The sequence below is a fragment of the Solanum stenotomum genome, chromosome 6, assembly GCF_019186545.1.
Source record: "Solanum stenotomum isolate F172 chromosome 6, ASM1918654v1, whole genome shotgun sequence".
NCBI lineage: Eukaryota > Viridiplantae > Streptophyta > Magnoliopsida > Solanales > Solanaceae > Solanum > Solanum stenotomum.
The window spans coordinates 56,936,797-56,961,570 of NC_064287.1; the positions used below are offsets into that span (position 1 = coordinate 56,936,797).

Below are 24,774 nucleotides of genomic sequence, written 5' to 3' on the forward strand. Positions count from 1 at the left end.
TCTAAGACAAAAAAAGAGCAAATACTGGATTAAACGTAGCATTAAAAGACGTTAAACTAAAATTTGTAGCAGAGAACCATGGATGAAAGCACGAAGGGATGCAACTTTCATGACAAATAGTCAGACTAGTAATAAGTAAACAGCATACTCGCGCAGGCCTCTTAATTATCAGTCTACTATCCTCAGTTGGGTCCAAATCTGACAGGTATTCCATCAAAGGGGGAAAAAAGCAGTCGCTGAACAAAACAGACAAGACAAGGACATCATTTGACATTATAAATCAACAATCATGGAAGAATAATCTGTCTGACCAACCAAACAAATTAACTCAGTGAAGACTTTATTCTATTTCATTTCTTTTTGATGACCAAGAAATCCAAAATGGCTAGTGACGTGCAGTTTGGAGCTCGGTGGATACTGCTCCTCTCCACTCTTCTCAACTTAATATCATGCTTTGTCAAACCCATGACATGCTACTAATCCACCATCAAGTGTTGCTCTCTTACCACTAGACCAAAACACTAGAGCAATGAAGACCTTATTCTCTTACATTACTGGCTATGAAAATTCAAACTGTAATACAAAACCTCTTCAGGGTTAGCTAGCGTATGGACTCACGTTCAGCAGTGCCACCATGAAGACTATAATCAGAAGATCAAAAACTAGAAAGTAGAGGCCTAAAGTACAGTGTCTTAAGTAGTTCTCTCACGATCGTGACATAAGTTGTTCATGTTAAGCAGCATTAGCCAAAGGTTCACTTTCATTTGATGCTTCAAGCCTGCAAGGTTATAACCAATAATACAGGAGTCAAACAATGCAAAAATGAATTATAAGACAAGGCAAGTAGTGATGGCCTAATGGCATCCCATTTACAGCCTGAATTACCTACTTCAAAGAGCATAATAAACTCTTCCTTCTATCATATTTTCCTGACATTTTATGACAGAATGTGTAGTAGTAGTAGTACAATAAAGGTTTTGTTACTTCATTTCGGAGTTATTTTATTCGTATAATGCTTGTGCAACATCTCGCCAAAAATGACAAGCATTCAAGAAAAACAGATAATTGGCTTTTATAGATGCTTAGCTTTTGCTTTTACCATTTTTGCTAGCTTTCTAATGACAAATTAGTGTTTGACATGTGTGCAAACTATTTTAAACCATTAGGCAGATATTATGAAGAAAAAAAATCCACAAATTATTGTTAAAGCCCCCATGGCCATCTGCTAGACAGTGGCAAGCTCATATATTGCTTAGTTTCAAGAAATAAACATTGTTTTGCACCAAGATCTTATTGTCGAGACCTCTTTCAAGGTTGGATCTCTTTCTAGGTGAACTGGTTCAACCCATGGACTGCGTGAATGTGCAATTGGAAACAAAATCATTATTTTACTAGAAAGTAAAAGAGGCATGTATTCTAGCTAAGCAGAAGTGAAATATGCTGTTAGTGGTAGGAAAGGAGGAAAGCACTCATCAACAGAAGAAAGAACCCACAATATTGTGAAGCTTAAATAATATTCCTGCTTGAACTGACAGGTTGCACAATCATCACATTAAATTCAAGATGGAAATTCAAGGAAGCATATATAACTTTTTCTGAGATATTTAACCCGGAAACTAGAGAATTACAGGTCATAAATATGTGTAATTACCCCTGAAGTCCTTCGCCAACTTCCACTCTTAGAAAGCTTCCAATCTTAACTGGCGAACCAACATCCTTGGACAGATTGCTTAACAATGTCTGCAAGTTTTTCATAGATGAGTCAACTAGTTAGTTATCTATGTAAACAACATATGAGAAGGCAATACATGTAAGAAACGATGCAAATTAGAAGCTTCAATGTGGTGGAATCTAAAACATGATTTTAGAACCAACTAAAAAAATAACATCCTCAGAAATCCACAGCAAAAAAGTAATTTGATGTTTATAACAAGCATTTACTTTCTGTCAGGATGGAATAGTCAGACAATTGGCAGGTGGTACTAAGTTATCTTTCTTCCTTCAAGGTGATACGTTAATTTAGACTTGAGCCTTGCACAAATCTCCAAAACATATGTTGATACAGAAATATATATAGATAGGACCCAACACAACATAAAAGATTCAAATTAAACAAGAGATGAGAATATGACCAAAAGTATGTTTGTAACTTCCAGCCTAGCCACTAACTCCATATGTGCAACAGTAGTTGAGCCAATAAAAGTGGAAGTGCTTACAACTCTTTAATTTTCAAAAGATGGGCTCCCAAACCAAATTACACAAACTGGTTTAAGTTTTTAGTTCCACAGATGTAAGAGCCTTGTTGAAATTGTCGAAGGAGCGCTAACGCCCTAAAACGTGATCAGGTTGAGTGTCTCATGCGCTTAAAAAAAACAACCAATCAAATGCCTGTTCTTTATATAAAAAAAGGGGGTTCATTTATGAGGTCATTGTGTTCTCTGTATATTCATCAAAACAATGTATTAATAGTCAAGAATAAATTCAACTGATAAAGAATCTGGAATAAAAACAAATATGCAGGGACAAGTCAAAGTGATAAGTAACCAACTAAGCATTGCAAAAGGGTGACAAAGAGGACCAACAAGAGCTATCAAAAACCAAGCTTCAAGATCCCATTCGGGGCATAGTTTAGAAGAAGAGCATGTTGATTTAAGAGTAAGAGAAATAAGGGGTCGGTTGGTAGGGTGTATAAGAATAATGCTAATTAGAGTGTATTAGTAATGTTTGTATTAGTAATGTTTGCATTAATTATACATGGATTATTTCTCATGCATTGTTTGGTTTGATTTATTAAAAATAACATGCATTGCATAAAAATATTTATTTACAAAGATACCCTTCACAAATATGGTGGAAAAGATGTAAAAAAAAATAAAATTGAGGGGCAATGGGGTCTTAACCATACTAATGCATGCATTAAAATCCCTTGCATTACTAATACTTAGAAACTCATGGTATTAGTAATAAACACCTTAACACACAATAGAGTGTATAACAAATACTTGCATTAGTTATACATAGCATGAAAAAGTGTACCAAACAAGGTATTACTCATACACAATTAATACATGCCTTATTTTTGCTAATACACGCTACCAAACGACCCCTAAGAGATTGAGGCCTATAACTCTACTGATACCTATTAAAGCTGTGGAGCAGTAGGAGAAAATTATGGATGAACATCCTAGTATATAAACAGGCAATTTCTGAACTTTAGTATAAGAAAACCAGATATATCTGAGTTCGAAATTAAAACTGTATATTTGCAGCTGAATCAAAATTATAAGATGGTTCCTCAGCTTAATCTAATATGGTTCCTCGACATAACTGACATGCTATTGTATTTTAATTGACTGAAACAAAAGTAACAAGTTCGTCAGTGCTTCCTCTGATGCCTTCAATTCATTCTTCTTCATTTTGTCGTTTTGTTGTGGTGTTCTTTTTCTGTAGTTGCTCATGCAGTGTTGGTACCAGAAAGATCGCCTAAACTTGGATAAACTCCATAAAAAGGTGGATCACCCAAAAAATGGACGAGCTCAAAGACGGGAGGAAGACAGGAACTATGCTTTCAGAGGTGTCGGCCAAAAATTATGACATCAGGGATATTTTTAATTCCTCTGCCCAGCTATTATTCAATATAGTAATTTTTATTCTCCTATTTTGTATACATACATAGAGAAACATGATATTATCTGTCTTCATTCTGCATTTTTAGTCACTAACGTGTGTATTTAGTTGCATTTTGCACTTACAGCATCAGCAGACCTTGGCCTTTTTCAATGGCTTTCGCTCATCACCATAAGATCATGGAGCTGTTTGAGTAAAAAGCTGGTTGTAAAAGGTCAAATCTGATCTTATGTACCCACACTTTCAGTTTGTGGCCATATTGATTTAGGGACTGCCACCCAACCCCACACGAGCAAGATTAATGGTGCATATTTGTTGAAGAGTTATGACAGTCCAACCCATAACTCTAAGGTAGGATATATCTGATCCATTTTCATACCAATCCTAACACCCAAGCCATATCAAAAGCAATTAAAGTAATAGGGCTCCTAAATACAGAGGTGTTACAACTACCTCTAGTCTGGACTTTCACCTTGGTCCTGAATGCACACTAACAAGCATCAATTTATTCCAATATCCGGTATTCAAAAGAGAAGTTTGGGCTATGGCGAGAGTGTGACCTTGTGAAAGGAAGTAGAAACAGAAATCTAACAAAATGACATCCCAACTAAAAGATTACTTTCTTACCTTCACATTCATTGTATCATTCACAATAAATTTCTGCTCCATCAAAACTACTTCCTCAAAATACTTGCGCAAACGACCTTCAACCATTTTTTCTATGGCAATCTGAGGCTTCCCAGAACTCTCTGCCTGTAAAGGAAAACATAATAAGTACTTTGAATTTGAATTTAGTCAATTTACAAAACCTTACAAGATGATGAAACATGATGAATGCACACTTCATAATTGATCAAAAGATAGGGGTTGCTGCTGACGCTGATGAAACATATTGAAGTGGTGGAATAATCTTCTGGGCCCAACAGTTGATTTAGTGCAACTTCTAGTTACCAAACTTCTCGATACATTACATAGCATAGTCTTTGTTTTAAAAATAACAGAAAAAACCTATCTGAGCATTACTAAAGTAAAACAAAAATGACGAATAGCACATATCATATCGTTGATTAAATAGAAAGAAACATAACTATTAGATTACAAGATAATAATGCTCCAACCACATTCCACCCCAACCCTCAGCCCAAAAAAGGAAAAATAAAAAGAAAAGAAAGAAAGGAACAATGATGTATAACAAACAGTTTTTTTCTGAGCACAAGCATCGTAGATCAGATTTTACTGGTCTGTTAGTCTTTCATTTCATAAATCCTATATCTTCACATGAACCCATCAGAAACAAGTCATAACTTTGCATTGACAAGTACCTGAGATTTGAGAATCTCGCGTTCATTACTTAGTGCATCAGAGGAAACATCTTCTTTTGTTAAGAACAATGGCTTTGCAGCAACTACATGCATAGCTAATTCTGATCCAACACGCTGAAGTGCATCTTGTGAGACATTCTTATCTTCTACTTCAAGTGATAAAATTCCGGCAATACGTCCAACACCTGCATATTTTCACAAGCATTAAATCTACTATTACTGCAAATATCCAAAATTCCAGTTCTTTTATGAAGTGATATATTAATAGCAAAAGCATCCAGAAGATGCATAGAGTACAAAATAAAAGAAAATATCAGCTCCTAAGAAGAACGCAAAAAGTCTATCATAATACTAGGGAGTTGATAAGATCCAAAAAATGATCAGGGTTATATGCACATTACCCAAGTCAGAGAGAAAAGGGGTCATTTTTTATCAGGGAAGAGGAAGTTTTTCTACTCAAAAGCACTGGTATGCTTCATATCTAATTATTTTTATAATATTATTTACAAATCCGAATATACAAAAAAAGTAGGTGCAAAATATGCCTTGGATACATCAAGGCATCTCATACGAATTCTACCTGGTTGAGGGCTTGTATGTAGATACGTTGATATCACACCAAGAGATGGAGCAGACATTGCAAATCCCCTTCTTAGTTTGACATTCTCCCCCATCATTGCAGCTACTTCAGTTATTGCATTTTGAACACTTTTTTCTCCACTCAATTTAGGGTGATCAAGGTTCAGCTTCAACTCCTGTAGAAAACAAAGAATTTAAAGGATTCTGATCTTTGACACAGAGGCAGAGCTGCACAAACACAAGAGGAGTTGAATTGCAATACGAAAACTAGACAGCTGTAGTTGATCAGGATGCTTCTACATGAAAGCATAAATCAACAGAAAGCAAAACTCCTAACAATGGATATTAAAAGTACTAGCATACTTGTACAAATATCCATCAAAATGATAAAGTGGATACTCTGAGGTCCTAAAACTAGTGTAAATATATACCATATACGAGAATAGAAAAAGACATGGATTAGCCTCAAGTGGAGAAAAATTATGAAGACCACTTACCTCCAGATGTCCAATAGGAAAAGCAGCAAAAGACTGTTGTGAGCCCTCAAGCAGCAATGCCAATTTTGCCAATGATAAGGCCTATTCATGATGCATATACAAAATAACAACTCCATGAGACAGTATCACATGGGAGGGTAGAGGAACGTCACTACTAAATTTTGCCAAAGAGAAACTTATCAGAGGACAACAACAACTACAATATATCCACCGTGATCCAATAAACGGGGTTCGGAGAGGGTGGGGTGTACGCAGACCTTATCCCTACATTGGGTTGGGTAGAGAGGTTGTTTCAGAGAAGACCCTCGGCCCGAATAAAGCGATTTTACAAGTTTGAAAAATACAAGAGTAAAAAGCTATGAAAACTTATTTAGAGGACCATTAATGTAAATACAATCTCCAAAAGCATAAATATGAGGATTGTCTTGCAAAACCCAAGCTTATTGCCTAGCAAAATATGTACTCTCTTTTTGTTTAAATTACATATTATGCGTTTCATCCAAGTTGTACCACAACTAAAATCCACTTCCCTAAAATGGAGTATCCTTACTACGTATCACAAGTTTAAAAGAGTCCCACTTTCATACTTCCCTACATCTAAATAAGGATGACAGCAATCTAGCACTGCACTCGTGGACCCACTTATCATTATAATCCATATTCCAAAATCCAACTTAATAAACTATTCCAAGTTAAAGTTTCCTATAAAAACTGGGTATATTCAAACTTAACATTCAATTTGAATCTGGAAAGTATTTATTATACAATAAGTATCTAGTGCAGCTTTGGTATTTCATGTTCATCCAGATGCAGTAACACCGTTCCATAGAACTGTCTCAAAATTTACTCTAACCAGAAAAAAAGTACACTAACCAAGTATTGAAAAATTTCATTCCTTGCAACAAAGTCTGTTTCACAGTTTAGTTCAATCACAGCTGCCTTCCTTTCATTCTGTGCCAAGGCAAGCAACCCTTCAGCAGCAGTTCGAGAAGACTTCTTTGATGCAAGAACTATCCCTCTTTTTCTTAGGTCTTTCTGAGCAGCCTCTGCATTGAAGAGATATTATCATTTCATTCTATGCCAAGAATGGCAATGAATAATAGGAAGTTGAGTAAGGAAAAAGTAAATGAGTTGCACACTTGCCGATATCCCAATTGCTAGTGACAAGAGCAGCTTTAACTTCTTTTATGGGAGCACTTGTTCTTTCTCTCAGCAGTTTTATTAAGTTCATCTGCTCAGAAGAGGAAATCTCGGCAGAATATCTCCTAATAGAGACTGCAAATGTTCTAGGCCCATTCCCATGTTTGTGAAAATATCCTCCAGACTCAGCAATGGAATTTCCGTAACGTGTCAAAGTAGAGTAGCCATGTCCACAACATATAGAACTATTTAAACTCTTGTATATGATCGCAATAGGGCGTTTTATACCACGATAAAACACCATCTTCCAGTTAGTGGAATGTGATCTGAAAATTAAGGAACATGGATATCCTCAGGTATGCATGACGATCTTAAAGTGTCTGAAGAACAATTTATTTGTATCCAATAACATAAATACGCGCACACAAAGAACACTGAAGTTCAGTTGTTAGAAGATTTACAACTGAGGATTCAGGACTCCATCGAAAAGGCAAATTATATGCAAAAACAGCGGAGAAAGAGGGGAAGAGACCTAAAAGCAAACACAGGTGGGAAGAGAGAAGACTAAGATCCATGGTAAAGTTTGAAGCATAATGTGAATAACTGCAACTATAAGGTAGATCTTTATTGATGCAGCAGAAGTACATTCTACTTGCATAACCTGAAAATTAGGTTAATTCTGTTTCCTGTACATAGTTATTTAATACAGGATATCCTTCCAATAAGATGAAACAGTTAATTAATCTATGATATTTATTTCATAAAAACTGAAGCACATTTAATAAATTCTGCTATTTCCAGCCAAAGTTCTAGGGCACTTTAGTCCATCTTATAGTCACTGAAAAGTGCATTCTCCCTTTGTACTTCTACTTCCAGACCGTGTTATTAAATTGCAACGAATATCTACAGGGAGATCAACATTCCTTGAGCATGAGTAACAACAATGTTTGTTGACCAGGAGGGAATTAAACATACAACTTTTTGATGAGTTAAGAATCTGACATAATTAACAAGATGATGCATGACCTTGCAGGAAAAGATAATTATAACGACATTCATGACAGTTTAGAGGCCATTAGATAGAAGTTCTTCCTTTGTGATCCAATCATTCTACATCACATAATTACAAGGCATGGCAGTGAATTGGAATGTTTCCATTGAACTCATAACACCAAGTGGGAGAGTGCTAGAAATTGGAAATGCTCAAAATTTCAGGAAACCATCCAAGGCAAAGAAAGAAACTAGGATATCTTTAAGAGGGCAGATCACCTCTGTCAAACTGAACCTAATTAACTAAATTCTATCTAGAAAAAACATAGCTTTTTTTATGACCGTAGTGTCCAAACCAGCTTTTTGCCACCTCTCACCCGCAACAAGTAACTCTGTCCATCAAAGTTAAGGCAGATGAGAAGTAATCACCTAGTGTTTTTTGTCTCTACTAGGATTTAAATGAGAGCTCACACCGTTCTCAGCCCAATTCATTGACCACTATGCCACACCTTGGTGTAGAAAAATCATCGTTTAAAAGAGGTAAAAACAAATGCAGGAAAACTGAAAGGCACATAGGACTTAGGAGCACCCCTGGCGTGGAAGTTCCTCAAACATTTAATGTGTTAAAATTATCTATTCAAACACTTGATCAAGTTCATATTATAGCTGATTAACTCCATAAATTCAAAAAGAAAAAGAAAAGGGTATACACAGACATGTTTAAACAAGTGGAGTAAACTATTTTTGGCTAAAGCACACTTTTTTACTTACATTTTGGAAAAAATTCTAAACAAATTAAATCCACCAATTCTTTCAACTCATTTTCTAGTTAAAAAATATGAATTCAAACCACTACAGTGTTAATTTAATGAACTAAACGAACGAATTCTCATTGTTTGCGGAAGATTTGGTATTTGCAGCGAACAGTGAATTGAAGGCTGTTTGTGTGAATTGGTAAAAGTTTGGTGCTAAGAATTTTACCTGTTATGCTAATCAGGAGGAAAATCGGCCGGAGATCAGTCGCCGCCGGTAACTAAGTTCGTCCTGGCGACTAGCTGGCTGCTATTAGTGCTCTTCTGTGGGTTTTAAGGGTTTACCTTCTTTTCTTTAGACTGATGACTAAAAGGGGCAAATATGTCTCCGTAAATTTTGCGATTTAGAATTAATATATCATTGGTTAACAAGAAAAATATTATAACTATATGTTTATCGTCTAACAAATGGAGCATAGTTATCTTTTCGTCAACATACACATATTTATTGAACTTTAAAATTAATTTTATTAATTTCAAAGGTATTAGTAACTTTAAAATGTTACGTTATTCATATAATTAACTTCTTCAAATACGATCCAACTAAACAAAAAAAAAAAGTAGAAAATTAATTTAATTTGTATGAATCAATTAATGAAAAGGATAAATATATTTTATTTGTTAGACAACGAGGATAAATATATTTTGTTAATATGTATCATCCTTTTGACAAGGGTATATTTACCCCCTTTCCCCTTTATTTTAATTCTTTTTGATAGTTATTCTCCATTTTATTATTTGTGTGTCAATTTAAATATAAATTTGTTTTGATTGCTATTTATATTTAATTATATCATATGTTAAATTGATCATTACATAATGAGTTTTTATTTTGTATAACAATTAATTTGATGTGATCGTATTATTACCTTTTTTTTTCTAATTTATGTATCTTTTATACTACCTTCGATTTTCTTAAAAAAATATTGATGTATAACATTATATAACAACGAAAAACAATATAATTTATTCAAACTTTATATTTATCAAAATAATACAGTATAATATAATTCAACACAATAGAATATAACTGAATACGTTATAAAACAATAGTATCAACCAAACATAAATTGTTTTGCACAAAAGACTAAACACTCTGATGAAACTTAGTCTTAATAGAATCATAATAACACTTTAAAAGAAGATATAACTTTTAAAATATTAATTCACAACTAAAAATATTAAAATTCCATAAAATATTAAAGATCCAAAGAAACAAATCTAAGGAAATAAAATTCAAACTTTCATAAACTTCCTTATCAAAAGGTCCTCGAGAATTGCAAAACCAAAGAAACGCACATTGTGCTATAGTTTATAGTGCTATCACAAATTAAATACCTTGCTTTATATCCAGTTCTGAAGTTCTTCCATAAAAACGTCTTCTGGAGAAGTATGGGCTTCCATCATCTCCGCTTCGATTGGAAGCTGAGGGACGCACACATCATCATCAGCCTTCCATCCATCAACATTTTTCAACTGCTCCTACATTTAATGATACAACCATCAAGGGACTATCAAGTATCAAAATTAACTCATAAAATATGATGCACTTAATTCATTTGAGTTTGGTTGATCATTAACATTCTAAAATCAATTCAGTTGGTCCATTTGACACCACTAATATATACCGATAGTAGAAAAAAAATTATATTCGATGCGACATATAATCAACCTTGTTTCAAGATCACTAACATATTTAGTCAACTTCTCGAAAAAAGTGCTTCCTCTTTTTTTTAAAAAATAAAATAAAATATTTAAAATGATGATGATCTTTAAGAAATATTTTGGTGAAGGAACAAATAATTGACTAATAGCAGAAACTGAAAAAAAGTAGTTTCTCCCAAGTTTAAAAAGTAAATTTTTTTTCTTAAGGAGAAAATTGCCCATATCAGAAATTTGTATTTACTGAATTGAAATTTAGAAGTAACTTTCTTTAGTTTTTCATAATTTGACTCATAAAAGTAGTTTTTAATCAGACGCAAACAACTAGCAAAAGTTATTTTTAATTAATTTTAGTCAAATACAAATTACTAATTTCAAATGCTAGGTTAATCAAATAGGTTCAATTTTTCTTACAATAAAATATTTAAAAAGTAATATCCTATGAAGGATGTGATAATGTAAAAGTACTCAATATATATAACCTAAATTTTTTTAAAGTCATTTATTCTCCATTCCTTGAAAAAAATAATCAAGAAGTGTGCAAGGAACTTACTTGAACATCTTGGATGAGTTCCTTCTTAGATGATGCCTTACCTATTTTCACAAATATAAAAGAGTAAATTATTTTAAAAATTTTGTCATCTTAAATATATATATATATATATATATATATATATATATATATATATATAAATTAACGAATTACTAAATATAAAAGTGATAATTAAACAAACTAAAACTAAAATAAAATGCATAAATAAAACATATAAAATATATACTTATACGTTTTCTTCCTCCAACGTCATTTGGATTGAGCTTAGCTCTATAGTTCTGCAAAAAATCAATAACATATTTTAAGTATATATCATATTGAATTATTATTAAGGATATCAAATAGACAGATTGAAATATAATAAATGTACAAATTTAAATAGATTATATTACTAAATGTACAAAATATTAATCCATCTTAATCGATGATTGTAAATAAAGAAGAATTATACAAAACCTGTAAGTGATTCTTAATTTGATAGCGAGATATTCCCATATGTTCCATTTCCCTCAAAATATGCCTTGGCCTAACAGCTGCAAACAAATTAAAATTTGTAAAAAGAGTACCACTAATTAAGAACAATTCAATAGATGATTTAGATCTACTTTGATATAATAATAAAAAATGAGATAATGAAATAAATAAAAGTTTGTTTTTGTTGAATTAAAAAAAAAAATCACATGAGTACTTGCCTTAAATTTCATCCAAATATTTGTTTTAAAAAAAGAGTGAAAGAAAAATAGATCTACATGCTAGATGCTAGTTACTAGAGACATGCAATCATCAAGTGTTGCGGTGAGATATGAATAAAATTTCTTTATTTTTTATTAGGAATTTGAATTTGAACTTTAAAAATAAAATAAAAAATTGCAGGTAGGTTTTTCTCTTTAATAGATTTTATGTGGTGCAAATTTTAATATTTTTTTTTAAAAAAAGACAGACGAACACATATTTTACAAAGAAAACAAAAAATTTGAGCATAAATAAATAATAATGTGACATAGAAAGGGTAAAATTTTTGCTAACCCCAAGGTCCGCCATATTTATGAACAACATCAACAAACTTTCGATGCAACTCATCAGTCCAAAGCATGCGAGGTGATTTAACTCGCGAAGCCGACCCAACATTGTTAGACTGTTGGCCAACTTCTTGTTGAACTTGATGAGCCACATTAAAATTTAAAGCATTGAGATTGTAAATAAAAGGATCATAGTAATTAACATTATTATTATTATTATTATTAATTGTGTTCAATCCACCAAAAAGTCTCATCGGTTCATGATATTCCAAAAATGGAATATCGTTAGCTGGTTGATAATTAATTTGTGATTGTTGCAGCCTCATTACTTCATCGTAACGAAGGTGCATAGTGGGGATGATTGGTGATTGAAAATTGCCAATTTTGACAATAGGGTAAGGGGGAGGGGGAAACATTTTCACGGAGCTAGAGAAAAAAATGTAAAGAATACTCAGGCTTTGCAAATGTGGGGTATTTTGGAGAAGCCTATTGACCGCCTTTTATAGGTGAATTTCAACTAAAGAAATGACCATTTTTAGATTCCCACTATAGACTATGGTAAGAAAACAAAAATAAAATGTAAGTATTTGGATTTAGCGTAACTGCTTACCATCATTAGTCTACAAGAAGATTCGATTAATCTAATTTAAAATTTTACATACACAATTTAAAATATCTTTTTATGCACTTATTATTATTATTATTCTAATCTTTATCTGTAACATCTCATAAATCTAACTAGGATTGTACAAGAGGAAAAATGGGAGAACCATTGAGGGGTCCACGGGCCATGTACAAGACCACAACCCGTCACCCCAATCGTGGTTCATACTTGGCAAAATGTGGAGGACCACGAACCCTTCACGGGCCGTGGAACTTCACACGAGCTGTCAGGTTGCTCGTCAAAGTGACCAGGAGCCACCCAAGGCCACTATAAGGAACCACAAACCACTAGGAGGTCCATGGAACCCCATACGGGCCGTTAAGTGGCTCGTGGAAGTCATCCCATAACCACCCTAGTTCCTGTGAGGAACCACGATCGTCTTTACGGCCCGTGGTGTTTCACACGGTCCGTGAAGTGGACCGTGGAGGGAATATGTCAGCCTTTAAGTTTTGAGTCAATTTCAAACGGTCATATCTTTTATCACAAAATGAATTAGGCGACCCATGACAAATCAAATTAAAGATAATTGAGTCATCTTTTCAACGCCACTGAGTTTGCTAAAATCCAAGCTCAGAGTAAAAAGTTACGCTTGTTTCAATAAAGCCCTGTTGGGTAGGGCCACAAACCACAACCCAATTGACGGGAAATGGTTCAAATGATGGCCTGTCAATCCAACTGTGAATGGCACTTCATCAGTTTTAAGTCAGGATTGTTTTGGTTTTTTTTCCTATGCATTGGGCACTTAAGCTACATCGTTTGATGTCTAAACTACGTTGTTTTACTCAATCTAAGCCTAATAATCTAGTCAGAATCACCCCTCAAAACCCCATTCTCCTAAAATCACCCGACTTAGAGTGAAAAGAAGAGAAAGAAGCGACCAACTCTCTCAAGAACAAGCAAAAGCGTTCTTCAAAGTTCAACCTCGAAATCCAAAGAATTTCTTTCACTAGTGGGTTCCTTTCACCCATTAGGTTCCTAGAATTGAGTTAGTTCTTTAGATTCTCATAAACTGTTTAGACCTAGGGTTTCTAGATTTTCAAGATTTATTGTGATTATGGTTCCTTTATTCTAAATAGCTTGTCTCTTGATAATTTAGTATAATTCCTTGCATAAACTCAAAACCCTAGATTGTGTAAATTTATCCTAGTTCATGAATTATACTTGCTAGGCCAGTCAGACAGAAATTCATGCTTCAAATTTTGAATGCCATGTTCTCAACATATAAATGTTGCATTCTCAGTTAGCATGTTAGTAATTTGAGCTATTTAGTATTAAGTGCATTTTAGCTTTATGAATATTCAGTTGGCAGTAGACTTAGCACCGAATTGGACTAGGGTTCAGCATACCCTCAAAGTCCCAGAACTACGTGCCCGCGTAGGTTTATAAGTCCCCTCTATTGGGCATCAGCTTTAGTGATCATGCCATAGTCATGTCTCTATACCCCTAGCAAGGTATATTAGGTCCTCTCGATGGGGCGTATACATCGGACTCCACGTTTAGCTCACGTGGTTTAGTCGGTTAATAGTAGCTCCTACAGTCAGACTTTTAGTGCATTGACTAAATTTTCAGCATTTACTTCAGTAATCAGTTCAACATGTTATCTTTATGATTAGTACTTGGTCATTGCATTCAGTTTAGTTTTTCAGTTATACTTCAGTATTTATATCCTTGTTCAGATTATATTATTGCTCAGTTATGCATTGTTCAACTTATATACTTTGTTAATTATTAGCATATCTATATCATGCATGCTCATTACATTCCTAGTACTTACGCATATTTTGCGCTACATCATTTCATGATGTAGGTTCAGGCACTAAGCATCTAGATCACGCTTAGTTCGATCCTCAGTCCGACTTCAGCAGATTCAGTGGTGAATCCTCATACTTCGAGGACAATATACATGTTTTACATTTTAGTCTTTATTTTCAGTTTTCGGTTTTGTTAGAGTTAGCTAGGGACATGTCCCAGTACCTCAACTCAGTTAGAGGCTTTTCAGACATAGTAGTGGATTTAGCTCGAGTTGTTAAGTGTTAGGTCAACATTAAACTTTTATTTTATTTTATGTTTAGACTAGTTGGGGTTTTCCCAACTTTCGAATATCCACTATTTTAGCTTCCGCATTGTAAATATTTTACTTAGTTATTCTCAGTGTGCTTATATGTCAGATTCAGGATTAACTGGGGGTCACTCGTGATCCTAGGTACCGTATTACGTCTTGGGGATAACCTCGGAGTGTGACATTATCTATACATAATGTTACAACACAAAATAATTGACCTGGACTGAGGCATGAAGAGACAATTACCCTGGGCGTACCCATTTTAATAACTTGAGAAAGCAAACAATAACAAGAATAATCTATAGCATAAATATGAAATACTGTTATAAAACATAAAAATAGAAAATAATATAACATATATATATATATATATATAAAAAGAACCTTAGGTCCGCATATGTGGCGCCACCACAAATTAGGATTCCTTTTTTTTTTACCCTCCCTAGGAGCTTCCTTGGTGACTCGAACTCGCAACCTTCGGGTTGGAAGTGAGGGGTGCTTACCATCCGAGCAACTCCCTCTCGTCCAGGATTCCCTTTTAATTTATTTATTTCCAAAACTAGTCTTTCCCTTTCATGAAAAGTTGTGACTTTTATGAAAAATTGTGACTTTTATGAAAAATTATGATTTTTATAAAAAATTGTGACTTTTATGAAGAGTTGCGACTTTTATGAAAAGTTGTGACTTTTATGAAAAGTTGTGACCTTTCCAAAGGTTTGTGACATTTCCGAAGGGTTGTAACTTTTCTAAAGATCAGTTGTGACCTTTCCGATAAGGCACAATAAACATTTATTCACACTACCCTTTGTTGTCTATAAAAAGAGGATTTTCCTCTCAATTTAAAACAAACTAACTGTGCATTTGGTGGGCTCGATTGTTTCCTTTTTGTTTCATTCTATTGTTACAGATCCTAATATGTTTTTTACAGTCATTAATTTATGCTTATGTTATTAATTGTTGTTTTTGAATACATGTTTTAAACTTTGTTTTTATGTTTCAACAAAGTTATTGTTATAAGTATTTGTTAGTACAGATTAAATGACGCACGTTAATTGAGTATTCATGCAAGTTTTCTTTACTGAATTTGTTGAATGTACAATAAAAAAAATTCCTTAAAGATCTATACTAACATCTCTCGAAGACAAAATTCAAATTTGGTATGCCATTGTAAGGACATAAAGACCTTAAAATGTTATCGCACCTTGATGTGAGAAGTGAACCAGGAAAAGAAGACAAAAATTAATAAATTTTTGACATGGGTTCAAGGATAAATTATAAAATCAAGTTAAAGATGATTGATTGAAGGATAAATGATAAGATGTTATAATTATCATTTTCCATTACATTATTAATGTTTGTTACTACGTAATCTTGTATGTAAGATAATATTCTGTTTTAGTTTTAATGACTGATAGTTTTATGTATTATTTTATAAATTTCGTGATATTAAATTCCCGCGAGGCGCGGATAATTTACTAGTTAGTTTAAATAACCCCAAATCTAATTGTATTGTCAAGGGGCATCTGAGCTTACATAAACTGGTTACATGTCGTAATTGTAATTTCACCATCAGTATCAATGGTGTCGTGGCACCACCTTATAGTTAGGGGTTCATTCGAACGCTCTTTGACGGAAAATTCTATTATTTATACACGGTTTAAATTTTTTTTAGATATATATAGTAGATGTCAAACCCCCTTCGACTACTTCATGTGCTATTTTCAGACTTTGACCTCCTTATTGAAAATTATAACTCCGTCAGTTTATGGTGTGTACAGTCTACACTTCTTTTATTTAAAATTAATGTCAAGTAGCACTCCACATGAAAAAATAATTTCACCCTGGCATAACTTAAGTTTTCATTTCTTCAACTTTATGACGAATCAAACTGCATCACATAAATTGAAACAAATATATGTTTTATACACACAGAGAGAAATTGAGATCCGTTTGCAGATGTTTCTAGTTAGTGAATTTTTACCTTGTTGTTCCATTTTGGAATAGTTATTTATCTGGCTGTTTATGAACCTTTTAAATAAATGTCTAAGGATCTCTTTAAGCAAATTGATAATTTTATGTGAAAATAATATATCACATAATAAAATATCATAAATTATTATAGACGTTAAATGATAGTATAATGTTTTCATATGGAAATTTAGGAAGGTTTTTACTATATTAGTGAGAATCTGTTTCAAACTATACATTTTTTCGGTGAGAAATAACTGAGAAAATCATGTTTTATAAAACAAATTTCTCATTGATTCGCGGTAGGAAAACATTTATTTCTAGTAGTAAGAAAACCAAACAAATTGCTTTATTTCATTACATTTTTTGATATATTTTCCACTTCTATGCCACCATATGTTTTCTCTTGCAATTAATCCACCATCAACATTCATTTCAAAGTTCATTTCAGATCAACCATATATATGTTTGGATGTCTTTGCTACCAAAAAAAAATAAAAAAATTTAGTGAGTAATTTTTATAACTCAGAACGATCATTCAAAAAATTAACTCGCGAAAAAAATTATAGTCATGTGCTTTAGATTGATATGAAATTTGATTAATTGGTAGTTAAAACAATACTACAAATCCATTGATCAATGATTAAGTGCGCAAGAAAAAAAAAACACCCACAAAAAAATGTACATTAATCTAAGTAACAATAAAATTGTAAAATCCAAAACTTTATCATACAAAAAAATCAACTTAATTACATGTTGAAACAATCCCTTAATTCATGATTTTCTTCCATCTCGATGATAATATGAAACGCCGATAGAAATTACAGAAACAACGATTGATGTAGTCATCACCAACCACTCTACGTTTACACCAAAATATCGACTTTTAGAAATCACGTTTTCTTGAATCTCCAATTTTTTCTCCAATTCATCTACTTTTATGAGCATTTCTCTAACCCTCTCTATCAACTCATCCTTCGCCGCATCAATTACATCTTTCTCCTTTTTCCAATCGTCGTTTAGATCCTCAAGTTTCTGTTTAAGGCCCCGAATTTCATTTTCCTTGAGTTCTAATAGTACTCTTTGGTGATTTCCACTTACTTCCAACTTCTCAATTTTCCTCAATAACAAATGTATTTCGTGCTCCAATGAGGCTACCTTCTGGTTCAAATTATTAATTTCATCCGCCATAGTTTAAAATTTAAAATGAAAAAGAAGTAAGAAAATAATTATTTTTGGTACTTATATATAGAGTGATGAAATGTAAAATTTCAATTGAAGAATATAATCGATGTGTCTGTTGGAGAAACATGGCGGCTTTTCAACTGTCACAAGGGTACATTATTCAAAATTCAAATATATTGCGGAATTATTTAAAATGAGTTAGTTTGATCATTCGTTATGTTTTTTTGCTCAAATATGCCTTTAAAAATATTCTTTTTACTAACGGTTGCTCCAAAATAAAAGAAATTATCCAAATTTGTTTTTGAACTATTCGAAATATGATTATATAGTTTTGCCCTTCATTTATACGGGAGAAACGTTTTTAGTTGTAAAGACTTTAACAAGAGCTTATATTGGAGATTATGAGATTTATTTAACTGTTTTATACGATATATTAAAAATATTCTTTTTACTAACAGTTGCTCCAAAATAAAAGAAATTATCCAAATTTGTTTTTGAACTATTCGAAATATGATTATATAGTTTTGCCCTTCATTTAAAGTACGGGAGAAACGTTTTTAGTTGTAAAGACTTTAACAAGAACTTATATTGGAGATTATGAGATTTATTTAACTATTTTATATGATATATTTTATAGGGAAAAGGCTCAAAGATGCCATCGAACTTTGACAAAAGGCTCATATCTATGTCATTCGTTAAAAGTTTGGCTCATTTATACCATTTTTGTTTGAGAAATGACTCATATGTGCCATGACAAAAGGCTCGTCTATGCTATTTCCGTTTGGAGATTATGAAATGTTTTGTCTCTCAGTATTTGATAAACGAAAACAATAGCCAAAATGCATATAATGTGTTAGAAATAACTTAAATTTGTCATTGTTCCATCTATTGAACCTCAATTGTTCTTAACTATAAGATTATATGTCTAAATTACGTGGTTAAAATTAAAAAATTTAACTCTCAAACTTCGGAAAGTATCACATAAATTTGGATAAAGAAAGTAATAGACACACATATGGAGAGGTAGAAATCTGTCTATACATATAATTGGTCCATAGATTTTTGCTGTTTTTCCATTCTGGGATAATTATGTAGCAAATGATCCTTTATTATTTCTTTCAAACGTATACACCTTTTAGAAAATTGTCTAAAGAGTCCTTTAAACAAACTAAATTTTTTATGAGAAAACTTCATATCATAGGCTAAATTTTGTAAGTTATTACAAATGAAAAACGAATCTAATATTTTGCGGTAAAAGTAACACAATATACGACTTCAACTTCCATAAATACAACAAAAGCAACATCACGCACATTGCACAAACACAAATAATAATGATTTAAGTTCAATAAAAAACGCAATTACATATCCATTCAATAATTTAGTTCAATAAAATGCCACTCCTATCGGAGTAATAATAATAACATAATTAAAAATACGAGAGCACATCAATCCTCTACTTTTACGCCAGAAGATCCACCAACTTGTTCCTTCTCACCAACAACTTTCTGGGAAATCGCGTCCTCCATACTCTTCAATTTGTTCTCCAATTCCGAGATTTTATCAAGCAACTCTTTAACTCTACCTTTTCGCCAACTCATACTTCGCCATGCAAAAAAATCCTGCCTGTTTCTCCACCTTTTCTCTTGCTCCTCAAGTTTCTGCTTTAGGACCCTAATTTCCGTTTCCTTGACTTCTATTTCAACTTTTTGAGTCGCTTCTAAATTTTCAACTTTCCTCAATAGCAAATCATTTTCGCGCTCCAATGAAACAATTTTCTCAATTGGATCAAACTCCTTGTTCAGATCAAACTCCTTGTTCAGATCAATCTCTCTTTTCTCATCCACATCAATCTCCATCTGCTGATCCGCCATACTATAATTTTTAACCTGAAAATAGCATTCGATAAATTTTCAATTATTACAATGCAAGTTTGAATAATCATGTAAAAATCGTAAATTACTACAATGCAAGTTGTTACTCATCACAATATCGACAGTAATTAAAATGATCACAATTCACAATACTAATTGCATTATTACAAATTAACAGAGTTTTTTTTAATTATAATTACGATTCCAGTATTCGTATTTAAAATTTGAGTACTGGCTATTGTTCTATGGAAAATCGTAAATTTTTTGGAGGGAGAAATTATTAACCTTTTTATTTCGTGGAGTCAATTGTTGAGGAATAAAGAATGAAAAATTAATTTTTGTATTTGTAGTGAAATGAAGAAACGATGTGTCTATTGGAACAATGGCGGCATTTTTAATTGTTCGTACCGTTGCACTCTTTTATATTTTTCAGAAATATCGGTTCGAGTTTTTTATTTTTTTTATTTTTTCATTTTTTCGTTAAAAGAGAGAGAAAAAATTGAGAGGGGAATTCAAATATGTCATTAGACTTTGTAAAAAGGCTTAGCTATATCCTCCGTTAAAAGTTTGACTTATTTATATCATTTTCGTTTGAAAAAAAGGGCTCATGATCCATATCGATGCCATTATTCTATTTAATATGAGAAAAAAGGCTCATGATTCATGTTAGGATAGAATGGACTATAAAACGAGTCACAACACAATCTACAAGAGTTGTAAGGGAAAAAGAGTTATACAAAACCTGTAAGTGACTCTTAATTTGACGGAGAGATATTCTCATGTGTTCCATATTCGAATTTAGTTATATAGAGGAAATCATGCTTTGAATTTGCAGGTTGAATATGTTTCTTAGTAGTTAGCTATGAACTTCATCGCTAATTTATTTGTTGCTAACAAAATTTTGTGATAATCATCACTAATTTGTCTCTAAATAGAATTAACGATGGATATTATTGTTTAGCTACGAAACTTGTTTGTCACTAATTCTTATTTTTAGTAGTGTAAATACATCCTCGAGGGTAGAAATTCAAGATTGTGGTATATTTAGATTTAAAAATTGTGGAAATCTTTTAAATCATTAATTACTTAATTGCCGTGATTAACGTCGCAAAGTTTCCTAATTCTCATAGATGATTATTTAAGTGTGTATGAACATGACGATTCAACAAATTAAAGATTATGTCAAAGAATGAGATAATTCCTTTAATTAAGGAAGAATTTATACTTAAAAATTTGCATGTGTTGAGTAATACTACAACAAGACAAATTAAATGTGATTAAACGGATATAAACTAATAATGGGTTGCACACAAACTTAAAATAATAGTTGGGAATTACAATAATGATGCAATTAAAATAGAGTAAAAATGTGCGTTTTTGAATACTATATAGTAGTATAGTTGGATTAAAGTAGAAAACAAAACAACCTTCTAATTTTTTGATTAAATCTTATGGTGGACATTGAAATTTTCTTTCACATAATAGTGAGATCAAATATGTCCTTCACTTCTTCTCTCACAAATTAGATTTATAAAATTGAGTCTATATAATCGCAAAGAGAAAGCTTCAATATTTTTATGGATATACTTTGAGTTTCGTCTTTGAGTTTTATCAAATCTATACTCCATTAGGCTTTGAAGTAGGAGATGAGTTCAGTTTCAGTTAGTTCATACCTATATAAAAGGTAATATATTCCCTTGAAAAGTCATTTTGAAAATTTCATAATTCACCGAATATTCACAAAAAAGATGAAGGTATAACCTAACTCTTCTGGTATGTCAATCAAATAGTTCAAGAAGATCAGATGTGGCCGAACTCTTCTTAATAATCAAATACTTCAAGAAGATTTACAAAGTCATTTCATACTAATCAAATAAATCTTAAGGAGGCCCACATCATCTTAATTCGAAAAATATGACATCATTAATAAATCACAAAGAAATCAAGAGAAGAACTAAGGGGGAAAATAATTTATATTCACAATCTTAATGTATATATATATATATACACTTTGACTTTCAAAAGTTTTTGGCCAAATAAGCTATTTGACTATTCACAAAAATTTTAACTCTAATTAGTTCTATTCCATTTTATTGTCCACGAGAAGTGTAATTCTCATTAAACTCACATAAAAAAAATACATTTACACACTTGGAAAAAATATCTAGCATTATTATATACCAACTTGCTAGGTAATGACAAAGGCATCAAAATCCTATATATTCAACTCTACCTAATGAAAGGAACATTATTCAATTTAAATATTGTTGCTATTTGGAAATTTACTTACAGTATCATTTTAAAAAATTCCACATGACTTCTATGATTTGTTATTACACTAAAGGTAATTATTGAAGTGTTTAATTTTAACCAATATATATGGAAGATGATATATGTAGCTAAACCAAAATCATTTTTATAGCTAGGTTGGTCAAATTTTTGAGTAATCGAAAGTACTTTTTAAAAGAAATTTAAAAGTGCTTATTTTAGATAATATAATTAGGTGTTTCGCTAAGTATTTTTAAGTAGCTATAGAAATTACTTTTCAGAAGTTAAAAAAGTTTTTTTTTCTCACTATTGAAATCTTGACCAAACATAAATTACCGAAACACATATTCAATAGTCAAACACAATATACAAATTTCCACTTTTTTTAAAAAAAAATTTGAAATATAATTCTGACAAAAAATGAAGTAAATTTTGAAAATTTGGCCAAATAGATACACATAAAAACTTATGATGAGTACCCTCTAATTCATTTTTTCTTCAACAAGGACCATCCATTTGCTATTACCTATCAAGCTACATTTTTCTCTCTCCAAAACATTTCTCATCTCTCAAGATTATCATTTCTTTTTCTTATTGCACAAAACTATAGTGTTAGTGTAATTTAAGAATTTGAAATAATATTTTTTTCCAATATGTCTGATAACACTTTTTATCATGATTACATGGGAATTGGTGGAGGGATCAATAATACATTTCCTTTTTTTGGTGAAAATCCTTCAAATTATAATGACCAACCAATAATTCCAAATATTCAAAATCCAAATCATCATGAGCATCAACAATTTGTTCCTTCTTCTTATATGACTCTTACTGAGTGTTTACATGGCTCTATGGACTACAACACTCTATCAAATGCTTTTGGCATGTCTTGTTCATCATCCTCTGAAGTTGTTCGCCCACATATCGATAATCAAGACTCTACTAGAAAAGGTAGCCTCTCTGCTACTACAGAACCCGTCTTAGATTCGCCTCTGGGAGATAAAACAAGCATTGAAATTTCACCAACGCCAAATTCTTCGATATCTTATACTTCTAATGAGGCTGTAGGGCAAGAAGATTCTTCCAAAATCAAGAAACATGTTCAAGAAAAAGGGAGACAAGAAGAAGGAGAAGACAAGTCTAAGAAAGAGTAAGTCATTTTTAATTCATTTGCTCACACATAATCATTAGTAGAGGTGGATCAAAATAGTTCAGACTTTGTATATGTGTTGAAAGATCCACTAAATTAATAATAAAAATAGATTTTGATCTCGATAGATCAAAGGATTGTGGTTGGATTTTGATCTAAATTTTATAAAATTTAAATCTTAAATTTGTCTCTGGTCATAACAAGGGTTTTTTCTCAGAAATGATTCTTTATTATTCAAAGATTAGGTTATATATATTATATATAATTGGATTAATAATATATGCTAATCATAGTTTGTAGGTTGATTATTCATTGACTAGAATTTTTATTATTATCCAAAGATTCTTTCACATATTTAGAAATTAATATTTTGACCATATGATCTGATCCTCCTTTTATTTGTTTTATAGCTTTAGTGTTTGGGTATAGTACTCAGCAAAACCCTAATTTTTTTTTCTTACGACAATAACATACTCAATGTAACCTCATAAGTAGGATCTAGAGACAGTGGTGTGTACGAAACCTTGGATTCCTGTCTTGTGAAGATAGAAAAATTGTACATATATATAAGTTCGATGTTGTTGATGATTATATTATTTCAGGTGCAAAGAAAAAAAGAAAGGTGAAAAAAAGGTAAAAGAACCAAGATTTGCCTTCATGACAAAGAGTGAGATTGATAATCTTGAAGATGGATATCGATGGAGAAAATATGGACAAAAGGCAGTGAAAAACAGCCCTTTCCCCAGGTTAAATATTAATTTGTGTCTTTAATTTCATTCAATTAAATTAAATTAATCTAATCTCAACTTATCTAAGTAAATTTTAAGACTACAACATATCAAACTTTATTATATATAAATCATTAGATATTGTCATTTTTCAGTAAAGATCTTAGATCTGATCCGTCTTTAAGAAAATTCTCGATAGAAAACGTTGTCCCCTTCAGTACGTAGCCACTAGGATGCGATTACCGAATGCCAGATGGAAAAGTTAGTCAAGAGAGAAAGAGAACTAGCTAGTCATACATCCTCCACCTTTTTCTTTTGTTCCTTATCCCTTATATTAAAATACATTTTTTTACTTGTTATCACAAATAATTTATATTTTTCTTTCAATATTATCCTTATCATTAATACCATATAAAGTACTAGTAGTCAAACTTAAAATTTTAAAGTATTAATAGTAGGATAATTTAATAAAATTACCTTAATAAATAATTTCTTAAGGAAATTGTTATGTAAACAAGGGATAATTTAAGTGAAACTTCTATTGAATTCATAGCTCGTTTGGTTAGTAGAGTTCACAATATAATTAAATATTTAATAAATTTTGTAATGTAAATACAAAATCTAAAAAAATACTATTAAGTTTGTCTGAAACTGCCCCCCCCCCCCCCCCCCCC

The 24,774-nt window shown here is 32.0% G+C and overlaps 3 protein-coding genes across 3 annotated transcripts in view; 1 reads left to right on the plus strand and 2 right to left on the minus strand.

Annotated features, from left to right (window-relative positions):
• Positions 1-266: 266 nt before the first annotated feature.
• LOC125866770 (elongation factor Ts, mitochondrial) lies at positions 267-9,277 on the minus strand. The gene is made up of 9 exons (XM_049547120.1): positions 9,137-9,277; positions 7,169-7,491; positions 6,899-7,071; positions 6,026-6,106; positions 5,530-5,704; positions 4,950-5,134; positions 4,255-4,380; positions 1,652-1,740; positions 267-778 (listed from the first exon to the last, which is right to left on the minus strand). Exons 2-9 carry the CDS (start codon positions 7,467-7,469, stop codon positions 733-735), a joined length of 1,176 nt encoding a protein of 391 aa, XP_049403077.1. The 5' UTR covers positions 7,470-7,491; positions 9,137-9,277; the 3' UTR covers positions 267-732.
• Positions 9,278-19,528: 10,251 nt separating this feature from the next.
• Positions 19,529-19,954, minus strand: LOC125866698 (uncharacterized). The gene has a single exon (XM_049547004.1). It carries the CDS (start codon positions 19,952-19,954, stop codon positions 19,529-19,531), a length of 426 nt encoding a protein of 141 aa, XP_049402961.1.
• A 2,819-nt stretch (positions 19,955-22,773) lies between these two features.
• Positions 22,774-24,774, plus strand: part of LOC125867607 (WRKY transcription factor 71-like) — a 2,927-nt gene continuing 926 nt past the window's right edge. Inside the window, exons 1-2 of the mRNA XM_049548160.1 lie at positions 22,774-23,372; positions 23,975-24,118. Of these exons, the coding sequence (XP_049404117.1) occupies positions 22,876-23,372; positions 23,975-24,118 (641 nt within the window). The 5' untranslated portion in view covers positions 22,774-22,875. The remainder of the gene's footprint in view (positions 23,373-23,974; positions 24,119-24,774) is intronic.